General features: G+C 42.0%; 1 protein-coding gene across 1 annotated transcript; it reads left to right on the top strand.

The window, feature by feature from the left end:
* Nucleotides 1-1,447: 1,447 nt before the first annotated feature.
* LOC310795394 (P2Y purinoceptor 12-like) lies at nt 1,448-18,125 on the top strand (the record flags this gene model as incomplete). Its single annotated transcript, XM_083657423.1, has 7 exons — nt 1,448-1,597; nt 3,561-3,820; nt 9,478-9,898; nt 13,739-13,763; nt 13,804-13,901; nt 15,853-16,112; nt 17,435-18,125. The coding sequence occupies 7 exons, from the start codon at nt 1,448-1,450 to the stop codon at nt 18,123-18,125; spliced, it is 1,905 nt and encodes a 634-aa protein (XP_083513549.1).
* Between the last annotated feature and the right edge of the window lie 1,328 nt (nt 18,126-19,453).

Here is a 19,453-nt window from a genome sequence, read left to right as displayed (position 1 = left end):
TGTTGATTTGAACACTTTCACAGTTTAATTAACTGATCATTTTATTGTCATTGGCTGTGAGCCAGGGCCCCAAATTTGGGGCACCGGTACCATCTTGGGGGATTAACTTTCATAGTGATTTTTGGCAAAGATACACACACGTAGAGTTAGAAAATATGTGATAGCATTGCAGCGGTGCTCTCCAAATGTGTGTTGTCACTGGATTTATAACCCCATGCAAAACATACATTTCAAATCTTTTAGTCGAGGGACTAAAGTATTCGAGACCAAGTATTATAGTTTTGAAGGTATATTCCAGCCAAATACTACTTTCTGTCCAAATACTTATAGGTTTGAAGGTATTCTGTGCTTTAAAACACAAGTAGTTTGACATAAGTAGTATTTGGCTGAAACATACCTAAGTACTTGCACATGAAGTAGTATTTGGATGGAATATACCTTTAAAACTTTAAGAATTTGGAGAGAAGGTAGTATTTGGGTGGAATATATCTTCAAAACTATAAGTACTTGAACAGAAAGTAGTATGTGGATACAACACATAATACTTAGTCTCTAGCTCTACAAATCCATAGTATGGCTCTACCAACTAACAGGCTGGGTAGCTCAGATGGTAGAGAACCAGACTTACAATTTAACAATCTTTGGGCTGAGGGTTCAATTCTCACCTGGTGTGAGACTTTATTTGATAAGCATATCTTTCACTTTATATTAAGGTACACAAAAAGAGTAACAAATGGACAGGTAAATGATTCAGTACTCATAAACTACTCAGTATGATGCACCACTTTACAAAAGGATACAAAAAGAGTAACTTTGTACAGGTAATAAATAAATAATGATTCAGTATTCATAAACTACACCACTTTACAATAGGGTACACAAAAAGAGTAACTAATGGACAGGTAATAATTAAGTAATGAGTAACTAACAATGAACTATATACTCACAAACTGACCATTGACTAACCATTAACTAATGAGTAATTACTCTACAAAGGAACTAACAACTAATCATGAACTAATGATTAACTACTATACTCACAATGTGACCTTAACTAATGATTAACTAATGATTAACTAATAATAACTGACATTTATTAATCATTAATGAACGATTAACTACTCTACTCATGGAACTGACCGACTAATCAGTAACTAATGATTAACTGCTATACTCACAATGTGACCTTAACAAATCATTAACTAATAACTACCTACTCATTAACTATGATTAACTAGTGATTGACAAATGACAAATTATTCATTAGCTATTCATTAACTAACTATTAGTTAATGATTAGTTTACTAGTAACTACTACATTATTTGTGTACGTTATTGTGAAGTGTTACCAATGAAGCTATATTGAAGCTACAGTCCAGACGTTGAAGACCTGAAGGTGTTTAACTACAGCAACTTGAGCTTGCATCACCTCAGATTACCCAGAAACATGAGCGGTCTGGTGGGAGAGAACGTGGCTTCATCCTTCAACCAGTCAGCAGGCGTCAATCAGTCGGATGGCAACGTTTCGCCTACGTGCGGTCGGGTCGACACCTCGGCTAGCCTGTTCTTCATGCTGGTCTCCACTCTGCAGTTCCTGGTGCGTTTCAATGCCTCCAAACCTTCACATCAGACTTGAGTCACTTCAGTCTCTGAGATAGCTTTTTACTCCTCAAACCCAAAGCTCAGCTGTGAGTGTCACTATGAATGTTTGACAACTTATCTAATCAGCGTCAGCTAGCTGATCTGAAGTAACCAAGCAGATACAGATGTTGAAAATCAAACTGGAGCAGGAGCAGAACAAGTTAGTGATGTATCTGCTTGCTGTTGAAGAAGAGTCTGTTCCGAAGAGGATGAAGGTTCATGATGTTCTGCCAGAGCTGCATCAAGTCAACTCTGCTTGAGTCTGAAGTCAGTCTCCAGTCTTGAGGCACAAGTCTCAAGTCAGGTCCACAAGTCTAAATGTAGCATAGGTGTCAGGTAGACTGGGGACGCTGGGGACATGTCCCCACCACTTTTTCAAATGGCCAATTTTGGTCCCCATCACTTTTTAAAAGCACAATTTGTTAAAAATGTTCTGGAAAAATAGCCTGCACCAAGAAACATTAACTATCAATTGAGAACACATTGAGAACTAGCGATTATTTTCATTATCGATTAATCTGTTGATTATTTTCTTGATTATTCAAAAAAAAAAAAATGTTGATCAGTGTTTTGCAAAGTCCAAGATGACGTCCTCAAATGTCTTGTTTTGTCCAAAGCCCAAATATATTCAGTTTACCAGACATTGTCCAAAAAAGTTATGTTATTCCTTCAGTTGTTTCTACTTTGTCATATTTTAGGGCAGTGATATTGTTTCATATTATTATCACTGGACTGACTGATATGCACTGGTGCATTCTACATTAATGTGATATTGGCATCTTTTGATTGACATGGTGTTGCAGCTGTGGATGTGATGCATATGGATGACTTGTTTTGCATTTTATGCTGAGTATTTTCATATTGTGTGCCATTGTGCATTTTTTGTTACTAATATTCTACTATACCGATCCTCCATCACATTGCCTATATATGCATAATTATGGAGGGGTTATAGTCTCTTATATATCTGATATAACATCTGATATAAATTAAGCCTGTCAAATGTCTTGGGCTTCCACTCACTAACCTACCATATAGAGTCAATGCGTGCGCTGCACAGCCAGAGGAAGTGTGAGTTTCATGTCACACTTTGTAAGCGGTAAACTATCAGAAGTGTATCTATTCTCAATGGTGATGTTAGAGCCAAGTGTTGACTCACTCTAGAGTGACAACTCAAACTCCCACAATGCTGTTTGACCTTGATATGGTGAATGCTTTTTGTTTTTGTTTTTATCTGAGCCCTAGTGTGATAATAAATTAAGTAAGTATGTAAGTAATAATAAGGTAATACCATGTAATTACCACAGTAGTTTAATACCAAGCTATCACTGTACCTTGGTAATTACATGGTATTACCTAAGTATTTATTTTTTTATTATCACACTATTACCCCAACACTATTACCAGTCTGCGTCTGGTGGCTCTGTGTACCATCAGCAGGGGAACTCTACTATAAGCTATCATATTACTATATATACTGTAGGCTATACATGTTACTGTAGGCTATACATATACATATATACTGTAGGCTATACATGTTACTGTAGGCTATACATATTACTATATATACTGTAGGCTATACATGTTACTGTAGGCTATACATATTACTATATATACTGTAGGCTATACATGTCACGGATGTAATGACATTCAAACCTCAGCTGGAGTTTGGTTGTCCACAGAAACGCTGTTGACCGCAGCAGCGATTTCATTTTCTTTCCATACTGCATTTTTCCAACTTCCTTTAATGCCACTTTTCAGACTGCTAAATATTACTAATTGGTTGAATATAACTTGAGACGTTAAAGTTTATATTTCGAGGTCAGAGAAGTCTCTCTTTTCTCTTGGTGGGACGATAAAGACTTGAACTTGGTGAATAAAGGCGACTGACTGTAAGTTTTTCCTTGCTGCCTCTCCAGGTGGGTCTGGTCCTAAATGGCTTCACCCTGAAGGTTTACTTCTGCCGGCCTTGGCAGCAAGCATCTAGCAGCATGACCATCTACCTGAAGAACATGGCGGCCGCTGACTTCCTGCTCAGCCTCTGTCTCCCCTTTCGTATCGCCGAATACACCAACAGTTCCTTCCCGGCCTGGCGGGTCAACTGCCACTTCGGCGCCCCGGTCTTCTACCTCAACATGTACGCCAGCATCCTGTTCATGGGATACATCGCCGCTAACAGGTAGGATCAGATGCATCAGACCAGCCTGTAACTGGCCGGTCTCAGGTTTGATCCTGTGTGACACAAAAGACCTGACCTGTTCAGACACTAGAAAGACCACACAGCACACAGACCACACATTTTGACCTTTTTGAAATTTATATGTGCAATAAATAACTTTGTTGAATTAAAAAATGCAATGCTGCTGCTGGTGCCTGACTTTTCCTAAAAGTGTCTGTATTGTCAATTAAAATCGTTTTTATATGAATTACATAAAAGGCAAATAAAATATATTTTTTTACCTAGAAAGACATAGGCGGTCATTTGGACCTCACTGAATTCCCCAGGGTTCTAGAACTATTTCTTCGTCTATATTTTCACATTTTGTTGTTGTTTTGTCTTTTTAAAATAGATCTTAACAATAAATGCATGAATCTCTCAATTGGGTATTTATCATGAGAGATTATAGTTTGGAATCTAGTGGTCAAAATGACCACTTACAACATGCCAACTGACTGACCTCCCTCTATCAATAGGACTTACCTCTATACCGATGTGTGCCTTGGTATGGGAAACTCATGCATATACCTGTGCAAACACCAGAGCGAGCACAGGGATGTGTACCTACGGGGGTGTGTGTATCTTTTAGTGTGTATGCTTTTTTTTTTTTTTTTTTGTGTGTGTGTGTGTGTGTGTGTGTGTGTGTGTGTGTGTGTGTGTATTTTCTTTATTTTTATTTTTTACTCTTACGTCCCTATTGTCTTGACAGGTTGTTCTGCCCTCTGGTCTATTTGGCATTGCTGGTGATACTGAGGATTACACATTCAATAACTGCTATGTTGTCCACAACCCTTACTCTGGTAAACTTTTGAGGCGAAACTTTGGAAGGGTAGTCCCTGGGACATGTCGGGAAAGATAGAAAGAATGCCGTCGTTGCAGAAAGGGAAGTTCAAGGTTTGTATGGGTTGGAGGGGGAGGGTTAGAGGGGGAGGGGGTAGGTGGAAGGGGTGGACGTCTTATGCCCATCCAATAGGGAAGGGGGGTGGGTCGGTGGTTTTTTTTTGTTGTTATTTTATTTTTATTTTTATTTTTTCGTTTGAAAGTTTTACTTTGAAAATGCTGCTTGTTTTGTGTTTCACTGCTCTCAAGTATTTCACTTCTCTTATATGTTTCCTGCATCGTGAGTCTGGCCTGTGTTATCCGAGGTTTCCATGGACCATTCCATGGCAAGCGTGACAGAGGCTCCGGCTGGTGGTGGGCAGGCAGTGAGGATCATTTCACTGAACACTGGTGGGTTAAATGGTGCGGTAAAACGCACAAAAATCTTGACACATATTAAGGACCAGAACGCTGACATAGCACTCATTCAGGAAACGCACTTATGTAACTCGGAACAGCGGAAACTTCATAGGCCCTGGATAGGACAGATTTTCCATTCAAGTTTTAATTTCAAGACAAGGGGCACTGCGATATTAATTAGGAAAAATGTAGATTTTGTTTCTAAAGATGTAGTTACTGATCCGAATGGTCGCTATGTCATCGTTTCTGGTACACTCTACCAGAAACCAGTGGTTTTAGTGTCTGTTTATGCCCCGAACTGGGACGACCAAAACTTTATGAAACTGTTGCTGGCTTCCATTCCATATCTGAATTCCCACTTACTCTTACTAGGAGGCGACATGAACTGTGTGACTGATACTCTCTTGGATAGGTCTAGTACGAAACCAGTGGCAGCTACTAGAATGGCCCAGACTCTCTCTGCTTTTATGGATCAGTACGGCTACATTGACCCGTGGAGATTTCTACACCCATCTACAAGACAATATTCTTTCTTCTCCCATGCACATCGTTCATTTACACGTATAGATTACTTTATTATTGATAAGTCACTAATTTCATCTATTCTATCCACTCACTACTCCCCAATAACTGTCTCTGACCATTCTACTGTGATCTTGGATCTCCACTTTAAACTGAAGCCTAAGGCATTCAGAACCTGGCGCTTAGACCCTCTCTTCCTTACCAATGCAAACAATTGCAAATATGTCTCTGAATCTATTGACTTTTTCTGTGAGACCAACCAAAATGAAGAGACTTCTGCATCTCTATTATGGGAAACCCTTAAGGCTTTCATTAGAGGGAAAATTATCTCACGTACACTACATATTAACAAACTTCGTAGAGCACGTCAAAAGGAGCTAGAAACGGCTATCGCTAACCTTGATATCTTGCTTTCAAACAATCAATCTTCTGGCGTATACAAGGATAGGCTGATACTGAAAACTGAGCTCGACCTCTTGTTAACTAGGGAGGCAGAACGCCTCCTCTTCCAGTCACGGGGTTCTACATACGAATACGGGGACAAGGCGGGCCGTCTCTTGGCTTATCAACTAAAAGCCAAACAAGCTTCAAATCAAATTACTCAAATACTTGATGAATCAGGCTCTGTTGTCTCTGACCCCATTATGATTAATAACACCTTTAAAACCTACTACTCTCAATTATACACGTCTGAACCTCCAAACGATGACACTCTTTTGACTTCTTTTTTTAATAAGTTATCCTTCCCTAAGATCTCGAGTAGCGATCAACAGATTCTCGATGCTCCGGTCAAACTGTGCGAAATTAAAGAAGCGATACAATCCATGCAGAGCGGTAAATCTCCAGGTCCAGACGGTTTCCCGGTTGAATTTTTCAAAAAATTCTCAACTCAATTAGCTCCATTACTTTTAGATATGTTTAACGATTCGTTTCGGCAGGGTTCTCTACCACCTACCCTCTCTCAAGCCTCTATCTCTTTGATCTTTAAGAAAGGTAAAGACCCACTGAGCTGCGCGTCATATCGTCCCATTTCACTGCTACCGGTAGATGTCAAGATACTTGCAAAAATCATCGCTTTGCGATTGGAGTCAGTTATGTCATCAATTATATCAGAAGACCAGACTGGATTTATAAAAGGGAAGCATTCTTTTACAAATATTCGGAGGCTTCTCAGTATCATCCACACTTCGTCATCTCTTACTGAGCCAGAAATGGTTGTGTCTCTGGATGCTGAAAAAGCCTTCGACAGGGTGGAGTGGGCCTATTTATTTTCCTCTTTACGGCATTTTGGTTTTGGAACTAACTTAATTTCTTTGATAAAACTACTTTACTCTTCCCCTCAGGCGGCAGTCTGCACCAATACTGAACGCTCAGATTTTTTCTCGCTTGCCCGGGGGACACGCCAGGGGTGTCCGCTTTCACCGCTACTGTTCGCCATCGCCATTGAACCCCTATCGATTGCTTTGAAGACTGAAGAGGGTTTGAAAGGGATCCAGAGGTGGGGCACGGAACACAGGGTCTCGTTGTATGCTGACGACCTCCTTTTATATGTATGTGATCCCTTAGCCAGTATCCCACGCATCATGTCAGTCTTGAAATCCTTCGGTGCGATTTCGGGATACAAACTAAACATTCAAAAAAGTGAGTGCCTCCCTATTAATAAACCGGCCGACATAATTCCATCTACGTCAATACCTTTTAGATTATGCAACTCCGGTTTTAAATATCTCGGCATTCAAATCACTCGATCCATCCGTACATTACAGGATAAGAACCTGACTAACCTTACAGCCTCAGTTAAAGCAGACCTCCAAAGGTGGGATCGCCTGCCTCTTTCTCTGGCGGGTCGAGTCCAAACAGTTAAAATGAACATACTTCCTAGATATTTATATATTTTTCAATGTTTGCCCATTTTCCTTTCTAAATCGTTTTTCATTACCATCGATAGTATTCTCTCTTCTTTCATTTGGGCGGGCAAGAACGCAAGAGCTGGCAAGTTGTTACTACAGGGGAACAGGTCCCATGGCGGACTGGGCTTACCAAACCTCATGGGCTACTACTGGGCGGCCAACGTGCATAAGATCATGCTCTGGTTCATCTCCCCCCAAAGTAGTTGGTGTCAGATTGAGGCCATGTCATGCCGCTCTACATCACTTCAGGCTCTCGCGTGTAGCACCCTACCCGTATCTTTCTCACAGTTCACTTCTAATCCCATCGTGATAAGCTCTCTTAAGATCTGGGCACAGGTCAGGCGTCATTTTGGTTGGTCTTCTTTACCTCAGGCGACTCCGGTTTGCAACAACCACCTATTTCTGCCTGCTAAGTCAGACCCTACTATTCACTTTTAGAGGGAAGAGGTCTCCGCCGCCTGGGAGACTTGTATATAGACGGTGTGTTTGCCAGCTTCGATCAACTTCATACTGTTTTTAACCTACCTTGTTCAGATTTTCTTCGGTACTTTCAGCTACGAAACTTCGGTAGAACCCACTCCCCTCTATTTCCTCAAATCCCGCCTCCCAGTGGAATAGATCTACTGCTTAAGGCAGACATTCTATCCAGGGGCCATGTCTCCTATTTCTATGATCTCCTCTCTCCAGTGAATGTGGTGGCCATCAATAAAAGCAGAGAGAGCTGGGAAAGTGAACTGCAGACGTCCTTCTCAGACAACTTCTGGGAGGAAGCCTTGCGAGGCGTCAACTCTTCTTCTAGTTCTGCCAAACTTAGCCTGATACAGTTTAAAGTAGTACACAGACTCCACTATAGTAAGGCCAAACTGGCTAAATTCTACCCAGATAAAGTGGTTGATGAATGTGAGAGATGCTCACAAGCACCTTGTAACTTGACTCATATGTTCTGGACTTGTCCCAAACTATCTGGTTTCTGGTACTCCTTTTTTAATATGTGTTCGGACATTCTGAAGGTGAGAATCTGTCCATCCCCTCATATTGCAATCTTTGGTAGACCACCGGATGAGCTAGATATGTCAGTCACCCAATCCAATGTTATCGCTTTTGCCTCGTTAATTGCTCGTAGGAGGATTCTTTTTCTTTGGAAAACCTCTCAGCCACCTTCATTTAAAGCTTGGCTTGAAGACATTTTATTTTTGCTTAAATTGGAAAAAATTAAATTCACCCTGCGGGGCTCCTCTGACAAATTTTATTCACATTGGAGACCGCTGATCGAATACGTAGATGGTCTTCCCCCAGACGACGTGGCTCCATAGAACAAGGGCCTGGGCCCTCCCAGGGATGAACGGATACCTTGCTGCCTGCCCACCACACTCACAGCCGCGCAGTGTTTTTCTGGCCTCATGAGACCGAAATAGGCCAACTTGACCCAGATGCTTGCAAGTATAAACTTTGACAACTTGAGTTATTACTGTTTTCACTGTTATACTACCTCTTACTGTATGTACGTGTGTATACATATGAATATGTGTATGTATGTATATTATTATTCTTATTTTATTTTATTATTTTATTTTATTTATTTCTTCTGTTGGAATGGGATTGGGTTGTGGGGTGGCAAAGGAGGGTAGATGTGTTGGTTGCGATGTTTCAATGTGAAAAAAAAGAAAAGAAAATTACACTGGTTACTGTACTGTAATGCCAATGCTCCCTGCTCAAAAATAAATATTATAAAAAAAAAAAAATTACCACTTACAGTCATAATAGTAGTTATGGAATACTGGTCCTTTTAGTGTAGGAATACTACTTAATCTAAGAATTCATACAGTTGAGTATATTATTCCTTTGCATTTAAGTGGTGTCGGATTTGTTGGATTTGACCACTGAAGTTATCTCCTGACTAATGTAACGTACGCCTGCCTCTTTTCGTCTGACCTCTCCTCTCTCCAGGTATCTGAAGATTGTCCATCCTTTAGCAACTCACATCCTGCAGCAGGTCCGGGCTGCCTACATCATCTCCATGGTAACCTGGGTGTTCCTCCTGGTGTTGTTAGTCCTCTACGTCACCATGTCGCTCCTCAACGAGCAACCTCTGACCTCCATCCCCGACATGGTGACCTGCGACGCCCTGCACAGCGTCGAGCTCAGCCTGCTCTTCAAGATCCTCCACAGCATCTGCGCCACCATCTTCTTTTCTGTGCTCGTCTCCCTGGTCTTCTTCTATGCCAGCACCTCCCGCAGGCTGGCGCTGGTCCAGCGGAAGCAGCCGGGGCGAGCTTCATCCTCAGGCTCCAAGAAGCTCATCAAGTCCCGCAAGAACATGCTGGTGCTGGTCATCGTCTTCTGCATCTGTTTCATCCCGTACCACCTGGTGCGTCTTCCCTACGCCTTCCTGGGGGATCAATGTGCATGGCGCCAGGCCTTCTTCTACCTGATGGAGTTGACCAACGTGGTGTCAGCTCTCAACATCTGCCTGGACCCACTCATCTACTTCATCTTCTGTAAGGAGTTCCGGGCCCAGCTGAACCTGCGGAGGGTGTTCAGCAGGAGGCAGGCCGGCACCCAGGCCGCCAGGCAGGGCACCACTCAGGCACCCAGTGAGGAGATGAGGACCAGCGAGGGCCATCTGAGCGACTAGTGAGACTAGTGTTCTCCATTCTGTAATAATTGTATACTGTTGTCTGTTGACAATCAGACTTTCTCAGTTGTTATTGACATTTTTGGTGGCCTTTCAATTAATTTAATTTAATTAATTTTCCCTCACCACGCCCCTCCCACCACCCACACCCCCTATCCACTCTCCATACCCACCATCGAATCCTGACTCTCTACGACCTTACTATCCATAGTTATGGGCCCTGTTACCTATCCCCCCCCCCTTCCTTGATGGAACAGATGGACATGTGGCCACAGTGACCTTGAACTTTGACCTTTGCCCACTAAAATCTAACCAGTTCATCCTTGAGTCCAAGTGGATGTTGGAGCCAAATTGGAAGAAATTCCCTCAAGGCGTTCCTGAGAGATCTGAAACTGGCGGTCGTGAGGTCACAGTGACCTTGAACTTTGACCTTTGACCACCAAAATCAGAAGCAGTCCATCCTTGAGTCCAAGTGGATGCTTGAGCCAAATTTGAAGAGATTCCCTCAAGGTGTTCCTGAGATATTGCGTTGAAGAGCATGAAAATAGCGGTCATGAAATCACAGTGACCTTTAACCCTAACCCTAACACATCCACTTGACTGGGTTTGAGTTATGTGCTGATGTGCTTCATTTCTTTGTCAGTCAATACATGAGATCAAACTATTTAAATGTGACAGCATGGAGTGGAGGAGGACATCATCACACCACAGCACAAACATTGCTGCCTGGCAACCTGCACACACACAGGAAATGGAAGGGGGAGGGGCAGAAATTGTGTGATGTCAAATATTTGATATCAAAATCAACAAAAATGTTGATTCACTTGAATATTAATTCCAGTGCACAATAAAGATTCCATTCATGTCTGAATGAAACAAGCACATTTCAGTCTAAATATGAATCATCGTAGTTTAACAGAGTGGCTCCCAAACTTTCTGTTGGCCGCAATTTTTTTATGATTTTTATAATATTACATTTTAATATTCAGATTTTTGCATTCAATGTAGAACCAGATTAGAAGATAAAATAGATGGTTAGTTACAGTAGAACATTTTAATCTCCTGTTAGGAGCAGCATGGTCCCTAGCAGGGCTTTTAGCCACACAGTGTCTATAGTCAAGTTTGAAAACATTTTAACCAGGGGGCAGAGACAAGTGAAGTGTCCCTCTTGCAGTTCTGCAAATGTAAACACAACTACTTTATTTCTTGGAAACCGTTTTCAACTGAATTTAAAGACTGAAACATACACACACACACACACACACACACACACACACACACACACACACACACACACACACACACACACACACACACACACACACACACAAACAAACCACCAAGTCCTTAAAAAAGACACTGACCATTAGAACACATTTCTCAAGGTGTGAAGATCAAATATAAAAATAACAAACTCAAACAAAAACAAAAAACACTCAACACTCTGCTGCAGAGAGATGACTACATTTGATCAATGTGATTGCTTTCACTTAATTATCATAATATAACTATAATATAAACTAGATGTGCTTTGCATGCTCATTTCACTTCTAGTTTATTTTGCTCCCTCAATACCCTATGGGCGCACTTTTTTGCACGTCCTGATATCGCCGTGTTGGTATCATTCCCGGACCATCATTTTTCCCTAGCATGAACTGGGATGACCAAAGCCCTGAACTCATTTGATTGGTCGCCCTAACTGGTTCTTCCTGAAAACGTGCGTTAAGTAAAAAAGATCTGGTTAAGATTAAGGTTAGGATTTTCTTATCTAACCACGACCATAACCAAATTGCTGTGCTTGCCTGAACCTAATGTATAACCCTAATGTTTTATAAATAAATAAAAATGTGTGGTTTGACGGGGAACCCCAGTCCTCAGATAAAAAGTACCTTACCCATTAAGCCACAGGACAGAGAACACCCTGGCCTGGACTTTTTTCACACCCTAACCCTAATCTTAACCACATTACTTGCCACACGGTTTCAGGAAGAAGCAGTTGCGGTGACCAATCAAATGATTTCAGGGCGTGGTCATCCTTGCCCACCACACTACAATACCAACACGGTGATATCAGGATGTCTCACTTTCTTGAGGTGTGTGACCAAACTCATGCACTGAAGTTCTTCCTGACATATGTGAAGATTATATACAGTCAGTAATAACAGTCAGAAGGAAGTTGCATTTAGAGAAGCTTTCTGCAGCTGACGGAAAAGACAGGTGAGTGCAGGTGACTGATGATCACTGATCCTACTGCTAACTGCTTTCAGTCTGATAATAATATGATAAGGATGATGATGATGATATTGAATATTTTATTATTTATTTATTTCTAGCATATCATCTATTGGCTCTACATGTATCTACCTTTTAAAGTAGGATTCCTCAAAATTTGACTGTTACGTTTTCAAATGTTCAAGTGAGTTGATTGGACTCATAAACACTGATAGTGTGTTTATTATACTTGTACTTTATATACTTTATTACTTATTTAACAACGTTTCGGTCCTTAGACCATCAGGTTTTTCCCTGATTTTGGTCCTTAGACCTTCATCAGGTTTCAGGTAGCCTAGCTGACATGACAGACAGGCTTCAAAGCATCTAAGCTGGCAACAACATGTTCAACTAGAAAAGTGCACTCAGTAGAGTTCAGATCTCCACCCAGGCAGAATCTCCCCTTGAGAACCTGCCTCCCACCCAAGCTGCACAGATTCAGCATGTCAAAACGGGTGCTGCTGCAGACCAGCTTCTTCTGGAATCAGGCAGCCTCTGTCCAGAAAAAATATTCAGTATGTGGTGCTGGTATTGGGACACCTCGACCAATACTTGTGAATCTTACTGGACCCATTTTACAGATGCCAGTGACTGTGCCATCCTCCTCTGCTTCGGTTGCAAAAAGTCATGTAGTGGTTGCTTCAAATGATGTAAAGCCGGAGTTGCACCTTGATATGTGGACGCGCGGGCTGTACCAACCCAGTGTCGGCAGATGCCGGTAGCAATGACGAGTGGACCCTATTTACAGTCCCTAAAGCGCTCAGACCTGTCTGGATTAACGTAGACAAGAAAGTAGCTGTACATTTTGTGAAAACAATGCATCATACACATTTAGATAAGACCCTTAAAGCCTGGGTGGTTCTGTTGTACCTGCGATCTCTGTAAATTTAAGATAGCTAAATGTCGGCTATGAAGCTGCAGGATAGGAAACTGAACTGCTGCATTGAGGGGGGGAAACAGTCCATAGCTTTAATTTTGTCATCTATTTATTCATCATATATTTAATTAGTCTTAGTCCTGTGTCAAATGTCCTTTTTAGTTTTTATCATATTTAGTCAACCTCACCCTGTTTTTAGTAGTCTGAGCATTTTAGTCTTGTCTTAGTCTTGGAAGAAAGAGGTAGTCGACAAGCATATTTCATCATAGTTTTTGTTAACAAAATTAAAAGTACTTTGGCGTATATGACTCCCTTCTTTGTTCCAACCTAGAGCTGGGTTGTATTGAAGCTATATTGAAGCTACAGTCCAGACGTTGAAGACCTGAAGGTGTTTAACTAACTTGAGCCTCCTTCACCTCTGTCAGATTACCCAGAAACATGAGCGGTCTGGTGGGAGAGAGTGTGGCTTCATCCTTCAACCAGTCATCAGGCGTCAATCAGTCGGATGGCAACGTTTCGCCGACCTGCGGTCGGGTCGACACCTCGGCTAACCTGTTCTTCATGCTGGTCTCCAGCCTGCAGTTCCTGGTGCGTTTCATTGCCTCCAATTCACATCAGCATCAGACTTGAGTCACTTCAGTCTCTGAGATCAGATAGCAGCTTTTTACTCCTCAAACTCAAAGCTCATGAGTGTCACTATGAATGTTTGACAACTTGTCTAATCAGCTTCAGCTAGCTGATCTGAAGTAACCAAGCAGATACAGATGTTGAAAATCAAACTGGAGCAGAACAAGTTAGCGATGCATCTGCTTGCTGTTGAAGAAGAGTATGTTCTGAAGAGGAGGATGAAGGTTCATGATGTTCTGCCAGAGCTGCATCAAGTCAACTCTGCTTGAGTCCGCGGTCAGTCTCCAGTCTTGAGGCACAAGTCTCAAGTCAGGTCCTCAATTCTAAATGTAGCATAGGTGTCAGCCTGTCAGGTAGACTGGGGGCGCTGGGGACATGTCCCCACCACTTTTTCAAATGGCCAATTTTGTCCCCATCACTTTTTAAAAGCACAATTTGTAAAAAATGTTCTGGAAAAATAGCAACATATAACACAAACGTAGGGTAAAGTGAGGTAAGGTCTGGAACTATACTTGTCAGTGGGGCATTTTGTTCAGGGCGGTTATTTCTGAGGGGACAAAACTTTGACCAAAGCGTGATCTTCTCCATTTGAGTGATCTGTATCTGTGGCCTGATGTCAGTAGTGTGAAGTGTCATCATTTACTATTGTGAGTGTGAGGCTCACATACATCTCTGGGCTGACTAACATGCACCTGCAGTCAATGCTTCTGCTGCACAGGCGGAGGTGTGAGTTTCATGTCACACTTTGCACATAAACGGTACAAGCGGAAATCTATCTGAAATGTATCTATTCTCAATGGTGACGTTAGAGCCAAGTGTTGACTCACTTTAGGCTGACAACTCAAACTCCCACAATGTTGTTTGACCTTGATATGTTGAACATGCTTTTTGTTTTTGTTTTTATCTGAGCCCTTCTGTAATAGTGTGATAATACATTAAGTAAGTAAGTAATAATAAGGTAATACCATGTAATTACTAAAGTACTGTAATAACCAGGTAATAGCTTCGTATTAACAATGGCGGGTTGTTATCGGGGCTGGCAGATTGCTAGCTGTGAAGTGTTTCCAGGTAATCCCATCTCTATGTCTCTAGATGTTTGGTTTAATCTAATATTACCATGAAATTAAATTTCCACATTATTACCATTTGTTTCTGGCCCTGTTAGTCTATTACATACATTTCAGTCGAATTACCCAAATATACCCATTGTTAATACCAAGCTATCACTGTACCTTGGTAATTACCTGGTATTACCTAAGTATTTCTTTTTTATTATCACACTATTACCCCAACACTATTACCAGTCTGCCCCTGGTGGCTCTGTCTAGCATCAGCAGGGGAACTCTACTATAAGCTATCATATTACTATATATACTGTAGGCTATACATGTTACTGTAGGCTATACATATTACTATATATAGTGTAGGCTATACATGTTACTGTAGGCTATACATATTACTATATATACTGTAGGCTATACATGTTACTGTAGGCTATACATATTACTATATATACTGTAGGCTATACATGTTACTGTAGGCTATACATATTACTATATATACTGTAGGCTATACATGTTACTGTAGGCTATACATATTACTATATATACTGTAGGCTATACATGTCACGGATGTAATGACATTCAAACCTCAGCTGGAGTTTGGTTGTCCACAGAAACACTGTTGACCGCAGCAGCGATTTCATTTTCTTTTCATACTGCATTATTCTGACTTCCTTTAATGACACTTTTCAGACTGCTAAATATTACTAATTGGTTCAATATAACTTGAGACGTTAAAGTTTCTATTTCGAGGTCAGAGAAGTCTCTCTTTTCTTTTGGTGCGACGATAAAGACTTGAACTTGGTGAATAAAGGTGACTGACTGTAAGTTTTTCCTTGCTGCCTCTCCAGGTGGGTCTGGTCCTAAATGGCTTCACCCTGAAGGTTTACTTCTGCCGGCCCTGGCAGCAGGCATCTAGCAGCATGACCATTTACCTGAAGAACATGGCGGTGGCTGACTTCCTGCTCAGCCTCTGTCTCCCCTTTCGTATCGCCTACTATGCCAGCAGTTCCTTCCAGGCCTGGCGGCTCTACTGCCACTTCGGCGGCCCGGTCTCCTACCTCAACATGTACGCCAGCATCCTGTTCATGGGATACATTGCCGCTAACAGGTAGGATCAGATGCATCAGACCATCCTGTAACTGGCCGGTCTCAGGTTTGATCCTGTGTGAAACAAGAGACCTGACCTGTTCAGACACTAGAAAGACCACACAGCACACAGACCACACATTTTGACCTTTTTGAAATGTATATGTGCAATAAATAACTTTGTTTAATAAAAAAATGCAATGCTGCTGCTGGTGCCTGACTTTTCCTAAGTGTCTGTATTGTCATTTAAAATAGTTTTTATATGAATTACACAAAAGGCAAATAAAATGTCATTTTTACTTCGAAAGACCATAGGCCAGTGATACTCAACTTGCCGCGGGCGCCCCCTGTGTGGCCCGCAATGGAATTGCAAAAAATAAATAAAGTGCACCTGAATGCAACATGTTCATGCCCAAATGTTCATGTCATTCTGACCAATACTACACTTCTGTTATAGCATTTCAGTCTGGAATATGGAATATCTTTCAATAATCTATGATTTAGCTGCTAAATTGTCAAATACCGCCGTCTGCTCGCTACCCAGGCACTTATGCATGTACTTAACCTAACTAACTTAACCTAACTAACTATCCGGTGTGCACAACATTGTCAGACTAAACTCCGGCTGACACCCCAAAAACCTACAATCCGCTACAGAAAAATGTATATTGTTAGTTTATTTACTGGCCCCTGGCCTTCTATCCTTTCACGAAAGTGGCCACCGGGCAAAGAAAGTTGAGTATCCCTGCCATAGGCGGTCATTTTGACCTCACTGAATTTCCCAGGGTTCTAGACCTATTCCTTCGTCTATATTTTCACATTTTGTTGTTGTTTTGTCTTTTTAAAATAGATCTTAACTATAAATGCATTAATCTCTCAATTGGGTATTTATCATGAGAGATTATAGTTTGGAATCTAGTGGTCAAAATGACCACTTACAGTCATAATAGTAGTTATGGAATTCTGGTCCTTCTATTGTAGGTATTAATTAATACACAGGACAAGATGTTACTATCTCTTGTGCCAAAATCCGACGAAAAACACATTTAGAAGCCCAATCCAGAATAACCCAAGCTAACAGGCTAACAAACTAATAAACAAGACACAAATCACCAGTTACCTACCCTAGCCAACAGCAGTATGAAGCATGTCATTGGGGTTTTCAAGTGGGCACCTTCCTTCACCGATGTGGGAATACTACTTAATGTAAGAATTCATACAGTTGAGTATATTATTTCTTTGCATTCAAGTGGTGTCGGATTTGTCAGATTTGACCACTGAAGTTATCTGCTGACTAATGTAACGTACGCCTGCCTCTCCTCGTCTGACCTCTCCTCTCTCCAGGTATCTGAAGATTGTCCATCCTTTAGCAACTCACATGCTGCAGCAGGTGCGGGCTGCCTACATCATCTCCACGGTAACCTGGGTTTCCCTCTTGGCCATGATGGGCATCTACATCACCATGTCGCTCCTCACCGAGCGACCTCTGACCTCCATCCCCGACACGGTGACCTGCAACGCCCTGCGCAGCGACGAGCTCAGCCTGCTCTACAAGATCATCCACAGCTGCTCCATAACAATCTTCTTATCTGTGCTCGTCTCCCTGGTCTTCTTCTACGGCAGCACCTCCCGCAGGCTGGCGCTGGTGCAGCAGAAGCAGCCGGGGCGAGCTTCATCCTCAGCCTCCAAGAAGCTCATCAAGTCCCGCAGGAACATGCTGGTGCTGGTCATCGTCTTCTGCATCTGTTTCGCCCCGTACCACCTGGTGCATCTTACCTACGCCTTCCTGGGGGATCAGTGTGCATGGCGCCAGGTCTTCTTCTACCTAAAGCAGCTGACCTACATCGTGATGGCTCTCAACGTCTGCCTGGACCCACTCATCTACTTCATCTTCTGTAAGGAGTTCCGAGCCCAGCTGAACCTGCGGAGGGTGTTCAGCACCGGGCAGGCCGACACCCAGGCCGCCAGGCAGGGCGCCACCCAGGCACCCAGTGAGGAGATGAGGACCAGCGAGGGCCGTCTGATCGACCAGTGAGACTAGTGTTCTCCAGTCTGTAATAATTGTATACTGTTGTCTGTTGACAATCAGACTTTCTCAGTTGTTATTGCAATTTTTGGTCTTTCAATTAACCATATCTTTAGATAGAATATAATTTCTACTGATTGATTCATTCATGACTATTTGTCACTATGTTGTATAGAAGAGGAGGCGCATCATCAATATCAAATATAAAAATAATAATTATTTTACGTTTAGATAACCCTAAATCATTGTGCTACAATTGATAGATTGGTAATGTGGATGATTTACTGTGGGTCCATGGTATACCCTGATTTACAGTATGTGTGTTACCATGTAGTGTTCTGAATCATGGCTGGATTGCTACATTAATGAGGGATATACAGTGTTGTGATTTTCAACCGTATAAACTTTTTATATTGTGTGAAATCAAATCACTCATGGAATATCTTTTGCTCTTCACTCTCTCTGCATCCCTCGAACCCCGACCCTTCCTATCCCTATTTATGGCCCCTTTTCCCTAGCCCCACTCCTTTCCCTCACCACGCCCCTTCCCACCAGCCACACCCCCTACCCACTCCTACCCACTCCCCCTACACGCCCCTCGAATCCCGACTCTCTAAGACCTTCCTATCCCTATGGCCGATTTTCCCTAGCTCCGCCCCTTTCCCTCAACACGCCACTCCCACCACCCACACCCTCCTACCCACACCCTGACTTTACTTTCTATGTGTTTTTAAAGTATACAGTTTTATACTGTTTGACTTCTGGGCTATAGACCAGCTACAGGACTAGCTGGCCAAGCTTTTTTTGTTCTCTATCTTTTTACTTTGGTATTTTACTACTGCATTTTACGCTGTTTTCTATGTAATGTGTAATGTGTCTGGACCCCAGGAAGACTAGTGGTCGTCTTGGCGGCAGCTAATGGGGATACTTTCAAATAAACAAATAAACTCTCCCTACCCACCCTTCGAATCCTGACTGTCTACGACCTTATTATCCATAGCCCCTCTTACCTAGCCCGCCCCTTCCTTGATGGAACGGATGGACATAATGCCACAGTGACCTTGAACTTTGACCTTTGACCACCAAAATCTAATCAGTTCATCCTTGACTCCAGGTGGATGTTTGAGCCAAATTTGAAGAGATTCCCTCAAGGTGTTCCTGAGATATTGCGTTAAAGAGCATGAAAATAGCGGTCATGAAATCACAGTGACCTTGAACTTTGACCTTTAACCCTAACCCTAACAGATAAACTTGACTGGGTTTGAGTTTTGGGCTGATGTGCTTCATTTCTTTGTCAGTCAATACATGAGATCAAACTATTTAAATGTGACAGCATG

Source organism: Poromitra crassiceps (assembly GCF_964638095.1).
Source record: "Poromitra crassiceps genome assembly, chromosome: 21".
In the NCBI taxonomy this organism is placed as follows: domain Eukaryota; kingdom Metazoa; phylum Chordata; class Actinopteri; order Beryciformes; family Melamphaidae; genus Poromitra; species Poromitra crassiceps.
The sequence above is the reverse complement of the archived record's forward strand: the minus strand, read 5'-3'. Positions and strand labels throughout refer to the sequence as shown.